This window comes from Muntiacus reevesi, chromosome 7, assembly GCF_963930625.1.
Source record: "Muntiacus reevesi chromosome 7, mMunRee1.1, whole genome shotgun sequence".
NCBI lineage: Eukaryota > Metazoa > Chordata > Mammalia > Artiodactyla > Cervidae > Muntiacus > Muntiacus reevesi.
Window position 1 is genome coordinate 25,472,161 of NC_089255.1, and position 9,127 is coordinate 25,481,287.

The window sequence follows — 9,127 nt, forward strand, 5'->3', positions numbered from 1 at the left end:
GTCACAGAGTCGGGCACGAGTGAGTGACTCTCACTTTCCAATAGTCTTGCCTGGAAAATCCCATGGAGAGAGGAGCCTGGCCAGCTATAATCCATAGGGTGGCAAAGAGTCAGATGTGACTGAACAATTAATACACACTACCACTGATTGGGATTTCCTGGTGGCTCAGAGGGTAAAGAGTCTACCTGCAATGTGGGATACCTGAGCTCGATCCAAGAGACATGAGTTTGATCCTTGGGTTGGGATGATCCCCGGTAGTGGGAAATGACAAACCATTCCAGTATTCTTGCCTGGAAAATTCCATGGATGGAGGAGGAGCCTGGCAGACTATAGCCCATGGGGTTGCAAGGAGTCGGACAATACTGAGCAACTTCACTTTCACCACTGATTGGAGAACCAGAAAAAGAAATCAGATATCTATCAAACATTGTTAATATCTTGCTTCCTAAGGATTTTTTTGATTTTTATAGTAAGACAAATTTTCCAATAAAGAGGTTTGGAAAATCCTTCTTCCTACTTTGGAGAGAAATGACAATGTTTCCAATTTTTAAATAGATGAACCAGTAACCTACTCTTTCATCCCTTCCCCCATAAATTGAATACTTTCAGTGAGGCTGGGCTCTGTGTGGCACCAAGGCACTGGCCTCTAACCCAAGTATCGAGGAACCAGGGCTTTTGGTTCATTTCAGGGCATGTAGGCAGCAGGGGAGGTAACCATGGGGAATAGTGACTGTGATAGTTATTCATAAAATGGAAGAACTAGCAGTGCATAACTGTAGTTTATTAACTACTTTCTAAGTAAGATATCCAGTCGTCTGTTGATGAAATTAGGTAACTTTGAACTCATGGATTAATTAGCATATTTTACAGAGACTGTCTGTTAACTTAAGCTTGTATTTACTTGAAAACATATCAAGTTGAAGAACAAAGGAAAAGCTTGAAATCTTTGTATGACCTTCCCAAGACCTCAGCGTTGCTAGATATCAGTTAATAAAGTAAAATATTAAAGAGAAAATAGTGTAGTAATCAGTCTTTTATCTTTATATAAAATAACCATGAGAATATCCTGGGAGTGTTCCAGTCAAAACAATATCAAATTACTTCCTACTTAAGGTAAGAGGTAACTATCCTGATTGTGTTTTGTTATTTATGCAGGATTACCCAAGTGTGGGTGGGTGTGTTTGCCCGTGTGTGTGTGTGTGTGTGTGTGTGTGTGTGTGTGTTTGTGTGTGTTTGTGTGAGAGAGAGAGAAAGAAAGAAAAGTGTAATTAATCTGTTGGTATTTAGTACTAAATTCTTCTTCCTAAGGCTTAACGTTGTAAAAGTAATATTGGCTTATTAGGTGACAGCAAAAACAATTTGCCTCTCCTAAAAATTCTGCGTAGGGGCCTTAAGCCTTGGAATTTTCCCAACAACCTCTGTAAGGTGAATTTAACACTTTTACCTTCACAGAAAAGTGAGGTCCACTCCTTGAATGCCTGATCAGGAACCGACTGACAAGGAAAAAAGCATTGGTTTCCCATCTAACCCTTTCAATTGAACAGGGAAAATGGGGAAAGATAAATAGACCAAGAATCAGTGAGAAGACTCAGAGACATATTTATTAATGAAATATATTCTAAAGCAGAAAAGAAAAGGTCAGCAGCTCATTTTCCTAGCAACGAATGTTGCCGCGGTGTAAGGGGGAAATGCCATGAAGGAAGAGCCGCGCCAGCTCCGGACTACTTGCGTGGAGGGACAAAGGACTCATCTAAGTGGATGGGCCAGCCCTTTTCACAGCCGATAACGATGACTCTGTAGGCTTTGGTGGCTTTGTAATAGCATGGAGGCCGCGTGGACCCTCCTTTATGCTTGCAAATGGTGACCTGGAAGGCAGATTTGCTTATTCTGAGATTGCCTCTGTAAGGTTTTCCATTCTTATCTTTACAGATGTCCTTGATGTCATTCTTGTTGCCATGAACAAAGGTGTTGATGCCTTTGCAGGGTTTGGTCAGGTTTCGTCTCTTCATCATCGTTTCACAGTATTTGTCATCCCGGCCCTTTGGGCTACGATCGTAGTGCTGGGTCAGGAAGTGTTTGTATCTGCGGTCATCCTTAGCCAGAGTCAGTGGGGTCAGACCCAGTCCCAGCAGAAAGACCAAAAACAGGGGGCTCAGGACCATCACCATCTCTTTCAACAAGGGCTCCTGCCAAGGACAAAAGGAGATGTAATAACGGCACAGAATAGAATTGCCAAATTAGGCTAAAAGGACAAGGATTTTTCTCCCTGGCAGCGCATCATGAATCAGGTATCCTCTGTCACTAGATATATTTTTTTCTTTTCCTTTCCTCAGTAGTCTCATATGTCTTCTCAATTGATTCTTTGGAAATCTATAAAAACGTTTCCTGAATACAACTTCCAAGTACAACCACCAATTCCTATCCCTGAGGATCTCTAAGAATTTACCTTTCTATCAGTTGTTGCAATTCAAAATCCACTCACATTCTTTCATTCATCTATTAACTAATTTAATAACAAGCGCTACATAAGCCCCTATTGGGTACCAGGCACTGTGCTAGGTCCTAGAACACAAAGACCAGTAAGACACATCCAGTGCCTCGCTAACCCAGGATATAGCACCCATGGGGAAAGGATGGGAGTGCCAATTTACTGAGAAGAGACAGCAAGATATACTCTGAGAGCTAAAAAGGAGGACTTTCAGGGAACCTTGAGCCCAGGGAAGGGCTATCAGAGAGGGTTGGTGAAGACAGGATTCCCGAACAAGTCAGTCCATCAGCTGACTGTGAGAAGAGTAGTGAGAGAAGTTTCTCCCTGAGGTGAAAGGAAGCGGACCTAATTCCCCAAAAAGTAGGCTTCCCTGGTGGCTCAGTTAGTAAAGAATCTGCCTGCAGTGTAGGAGACCTGGGTTTGATTCCTGGGTTGGGAAGATCCCCTGGAGAAGGAAATGGCAACCCATTCCAGTATTCTTGACTGGCGAATTCCATGGAGAGAGGATATCGGCGGGCTACAGTTTATGGGGTCCCAGAGAGTTGGACATGACTGTGTGGCTATCACTTTCACTTTTTCATGACTTCTTAGCAATCACACATGCTGCAAAATTCTTATAATGGGATGAAAGTTTGACCTTAAATTTATTCTTAGATATACTATAAACTTTATAAATCCTAAATTGAAACATAAATGGTATAGTGTCATGGACATTAAATTAATTATTAATTTGTATATTGCGCTTTTCTTGTGTGTAAGTCAGTAAACATATTTTCATATTAAATGTTTTTGTAGCCCTTAAAGAGGCCACCGGTTGTAGCACTAAGCCTGTCATGATGTTAAACAGTCCTGGGAGTACAATTGTGACTCTAGAAATATAAGAGCATTTGGGGTTCTGCAGTTTACATGGGAAGCCATGTGACAGGCTGAGTGAAATGACCGCCCTTTCTAATCAGCATCTGGCATTGATCTTTATCTGTTTATCACGACTATAGACAAATTTGGTATATTGCCAAAGAATTACCAGATTATACACTAAGAAATTATTTGGTCATTCCTCAATATTGAAATAGTCCCTGAAAAGGTTTCCATTAAGCACATAAGAGTTATCATTTGTAATAGAATCAGGAAAAATAATTTGGGGAGGTTAGCAAGAAAGTCGAAGGCAATGGCAACCCACTCTAGTACTCTTGCCTGGAAAATCCCATGGGCAGAGGAGCCTGGTGGGCTGCAGTCCGTGGGGTCGCAAAGAGTCGGACACCACTGAGTGACTTCACTTTTATTTTTCACTTTCATGCATTGAAGAAAGAAATGGCAGCCCACTCCAGTGTTCTTGCCTGGAGAGTCCCAGGGACGGCGGAGCCTGGTGGGCTGCCTTCTAAGGGGTCGCACAGAGTCGGACACGACTGAAGCGACTTAGCAACAGCAGCAAGAAAGTGGTAGACGACTGGGAGAGTCACGCCTAAAAGAATAACAAGCCGTCCTACAGGGCCACTGCCCCAGCACAGCCACTGGGCTGCCACGCTCCCCACGCACCAAGCTCTTTACATTTACACGGCGCTTTCAGTCTCCTGAGTGCGTATTTCCTTCCTACTTTTGGGGAAGACACTTTTCTTGAATTGTAATCAGTTAAATCTCTTACTCTGCAATAGACAAAATATTGCCTTTTAACATCAAAAGCAGTTGTAGACTTTTGTCAAGGGTGGAAGTATCCTTAATAATCACACTGTGAATAGAGGCCAGAATCCCAGAGTTCAAAAATCTGGCAGAACCTGAGCTGGTCGTACCCAAAAGAGTCATTAGGTGGCAGCGGTGGATAGGAATGTTGTCTCCCTCGCTTGGAGGAAACGGTGGGTCCTTGTAGGAGTCAGTATTGTACAGGGGATATTGCTGATCACAGAAAGGGGTGTGAGCTGGCAGGCCTGGCCACAGTCTCTGTCCAAAAACTCTATGCTTTAGACATATATTATTCACCTGAACCATACTGCCTGCCTCACAGCAGACCCTCAGTAATAACTGTTTTAATGACTGATGTCATTTTCCTCTCCAGGTCTAAACTTATCTATGAAATGAGAGTTGCGAGCTATAAAAGTTTGAAATTCCATGGCTCTCATTAGGCATAAGGGAGCCATTCTAGTTTCACTAGCAAAAGTCCAGTGAGCATGGAATTGGAAAGATAAGTTTGTATGGATTTAGTTGGTGTCACAAGGCAAAAAGAAAGAGATGGCAGGGTGATCTGAGCCAAGTCTCACTGGTGTGCATCATCCTGTAAGGCTCAAGGTGTAAGCCCAGCCCTCTCCACCTCTAGTTAAGGCTCTGACCCTACCTCAGGGTTGGCACCCTAAAAAGGCACTTGTTTGTTGGGAGGTTGAAGGTCCTTATATTCCAGTCTGGGGAGGTAAAGGAATATATTTATTTCTGATGTACAAAATTTGTGCATTTATCCTGTAACAACTCAGCTAAATTTTGCTCAGGCTTATTGCAATCTTGGGGGCTTCCCCAGCAGCTCAGTAGTAAAGAATCTGCCTGCAATGTAGTAGCCTCAGGAGACAGGTTAGATTCCTGGGTTGGGAAGATCCCCTGGAGGAGGACAAGGCAACCCATTCCAGTATTCTTGCCTGGAGAATCCCACGGGTAGAGAAGCCCGAGGGGCTACAGTTCATGGGGTTGCCAAGTGCCTGACAAGACTGAGCGACCTAGCGTGCATGTGTTCTAATCATGACTCCCTGAGACATCCAGAAACCAAACCCTAGCAAACATGCACCATGGCCACCTCTATTTAACATCTGTTCCCTCACTCACACCTTCCACACAAATGTTTGCAATTCTAAATTTCCCAAAAAGAAAGGTAAAAGGGAATTGGGAAAAGACAAATAAGAGACAGAATATTTGTGGTACAGAATATTTGTGGGAAAAAAACAAATAAGGACAGAATATTTATGGTACAGAATCTGCGTAGGCCAAAAATGCAGGGCCTCACATTTGGTCAAGGACTGTCAGACTCATTTAGACAGATCCTTCTAGACCCAAGCACATAATCGTCAGGTCCTTCTAGACCCAAGCACTTAATTGTCAGTGGAATTTGTTCCGAATGTTCTTTAGACTAACTTTGTCCTGTGTCTCAAACCGATCCCTTGATCTTTATAAAAATTATTATTCTCTTCCTCTCCCCACAGGCAATAGTTTGTACTCAACAGATCCATCAAACTTTATGCACCAAAAAATTACCTTGACATTGGATTATGAGTAACTACAGTCAGTGTACCTTCCTTTGAACTTTGGATGTGTTCCACTTACTTCTTGGAGCATCCAAGAACTTCTCTCTTCTTTTTTTTTGTTGACACTGTATGATTTGTGGGATCTTACTTCCCTGACAAAGGAATGAACCCACACCCTTGGCGGTGAAAAGCAAAAAGTCCTAAACACTTGGACTGACATGGAATTTCCCCAAACTTTCTTAAGGAAAGTAAATAGCAGGGAAGGAGATAAGACTGAGAACACATGCATGCATGTTATAAGAAAACAGTGCTAGGACTTCCCTGATGGTCCAGTGGCTAAGACTCCAAGCTCCCAACGCAGGGGCTGGGTTCCATCCCTGGTCAGGGAAGTAGATCCCTCATGCTACAGCTAACGATTCTATATGCGGCAACTAAAAAAAAAAAGATCTGCCATGCTGTAGCTAAAAACAAGGATGGAAGATCTCCCATGCCTCAGCTAAGACCCAGTGCAGCCTAATAAATAATAAATATTAAAAAGGAAAGAAAGAAACCAGAGCTAAAAATATACTTCTGTTTTTTCCTTGTTAAGCCACATACACTGTCTGTGTCTGAGGTGGAGTGGGGGCTTCCAGATGCCCTTCAGCACCTGTCTCTCCTTCTTTGGGGATTTTATCACAATTTAGGAGTCTCTCCTAAACCTCCGCTTGCTCCCAGCTGCACTAATTTGCTTTTATCTACATATAGAATATCCCCTAAAGAAATTAGTTTTCATTTTAGACTTTGGAACCTAATTCATTTTCTTCTGAATTCATGAGCTTGAGCCCAAAGGCTTTAAAAGGGTGGGGGAATAGGTTCATTGAGATGGATGGACAGCTAGAAATAGCATATAAACAAATAAACATATATAAAACAATAATTACCCAGATGGAAGAATCTTACAAAAATCTAGAAGTTTCCTTCCAACTACAGAGGAATTCCAACTGTTTGTTCCTTCCAGCTGAGTGAATCTGGAGGCCCCTCCAGTTCTGATCATACAGTGATCAGATGGACAGGTTGGAGAGATTAGAACTGAAAATCCTCAGTCCTGTCAGAGATACGCAGACCAAGGACACTACTCTTGGACAAAACATGGAGAGTCATTTGCCTCTTCCTTGGGCACAACTGGGTCGAATATTAACTCACTTGAATGGATTAGAGATTTGTTCTAGGAGGCAGAATTTGATAAATGTGGCCTTTTGTCCCCAAGTTGGCTTTTTCTGACACCTCTGGTTCTTACCCCTGCCGAGACAGGACCGAGGTTTCACTGTTCTCATGCAATGATCTGGATCCCAAAGATGTTTCTTGGGCCACCTCCAAGAACTGCCTTGTAGAAGCCTGCAGAGAAGATGGGGTCCCCCGGGAGGATGCAGCTCCGCTGTACTTTCCCTTTACCCACAGAATCTGGTCTCATGAACAGGTGTTAAGTAGGTTTCATAGAACCGGGAAAGCACTTCCAGAGAAGGTTATGTGACAGCTGTTACCACCCTGCACCTGACCTCAACCTCCCAGCTATTACCCTTCAGAAATATCCTTATCCTGGGCTTTGGTTTCCTTTCATCTTTACCTGTCCACAAATGACTAACTGTGAGCACCCGATATTTTGCTGTAAAATTGTCTAACTCCACCATCAACGCAACACTGACTTGCATCCGCTCACAAAATGGCTATGTTGCCTGCATAGAAAGTGGACCCAAGTGTACCAGGATCACTTTCAGATCCTGTGGTTTCAAATATCAGGTAGTGTCAGGGGATGTTCAGCTTTAAGGAATCCTATATGTTGTTTTCTTCCTTTGTGTGCTGTTTCTCAAGGGCTCTCTGTTCCTTATCAGTTCCTGGAAAACAGGAATGAGCAGAGCTGCACACAGTTCTCAGGACAGAGGTCATGAGACAGAGCGCACGCGTGGATTCCCTTCAGTGACATTTTACCTTACTGTAAACTATTCAGTCACATCCCTACTACTCAGGATATGGATTGTCTTCTGGCCCTGTGACGACTGTTATTCACCTGGTTCTGTGTTTGCTCAACTTTATTTTTGCTGTTTAAAGCTTCCTTGTATGAAAGTATATACGCACAGGCTGTTCCAAATAAAGCACCCTTGTTTAACTCGAGACTTGGGTCCCCCACGTCCCTCTCTTCGTCGGCTCCAGTCCCCAGGTCCCGGTCTGTAAAGACCGTAGCGAGGTAGCAGCAGGCGGCCAGCCGTTTCACAGACGCCCAGCAAACACCTTCACTGGTGTTGGATCTAGGACGCTGTTATCTTGTTAAAAATTGCCAGCCTTCTCTTGTCATTCACCCACCTCTACGTTTTCAGTCTCCCGGTATTTTAGGCATTAGCTAAAGACATGCTACCTACCAGTAAAACAAATGCACTTGACATCATCATAATAATTATAATAATCAGTGTTACCTTGCATTCTATGAAAAGCTCATATATTTAACCATCACCAGAACTATGTGAGGTGGTTATTATGTAAGTCAGTTCTTCTTACGAGGAAACTCTGAAATCAAACAGCAGGGGAACCTTGACTGAAACAATCATTTCTCTTTTTTTTACTAATAACTTTCTTGCTTCGTCCAGTTTCTGCCTATAAAACCTTTCCACTGCAGGCAGGCTCCTTGGAGCACCTCTCTTATTTACTAGATGAGATACTGCCCTTTTGTGTCAATGATTCAAGAAAACCAATTAAGTCTTCAAATTTACTTAGTTGAATTTTGGTTTTTAACAGAACAAAGAGAAGTAGCAGGATGTGGGGCCTCTGCTGGCATCCAACAATGCATTCAAACACTCACTTTCCTCTTCTGAGCAAACACACTGTTTGAGAGGAGCACCTATTTTAATTAATTGTGCATCACTTTTTAAAAATAAACTGAAAAATTGAGTTTTGGAAAGTTTTCAACCATTACAAACCACACAGTTGGGACTGTACTGAAAGAGGATGCCAGATGAAGTTACATCAGTAAGGAGGATGCCAGGGTATAAAGCAGCAAAGGATAGGCTAGCTCTGTTGTTTGGTGGCAATGCTCCCAGGGATATGAAGCTGAATCCTTCTTAGTTTATCATTCAGAGAACCCAAGAGCCATTAAGAACATAGCCAAGGGTACTCTTTCTGTTGTATGTGAGAGTAACCTCAAAGTGTGGGTTATACAAACAATTTTCCAGGACTAGTTTTTCTATCACTTTATCCTAGAGGTAGAGAAATATTGCTTGGAAAAGGATATCCCATTCAACATTCATTTGCTGCTCAGCAGTGCTCCCAGACACCCCCTATTCATGGCTGACTTTCATCTCAACATCAAAGTAGTGCATCTGCCACTGAATACTACATTGTTCATCCAACCTAAAGACTAGGGAGTTATACTGACTTTCAGGAAATATTATTT

General features: G+C 42.7%; 1 protein-coding gene across 1 annotated transcript; it reads right to left on the reverse strand.

Moving 5' to 3' along the window:
• Positions 1-1,721: 1,721 nt before the first annotated feature.
• On the reverse strand, positions 1,722-2,168 carry LOC136172236 (angiogenin-1-like). The gene has a single exon (XM_065941440.1). It carries the CDS (start codon positions 2,166-2,168, stop codon positions 1,722-1,724), a length of 447 nt encoding a protein of 148 aa, XP_065797512.1.
• Positions 2,169-9,127: the final 6,959 nt, after the last annotated feature.

Excerpts from the sequence above, each read along its gene's own strand:
- LOC136172236 (XM_065941440.1), bottom strand. The coding sequence starts at position 2,168 with ATGGTGATGGTCCTGAGCCCCCTGTTTTTGGTCTTTCTGCTGGGACTG.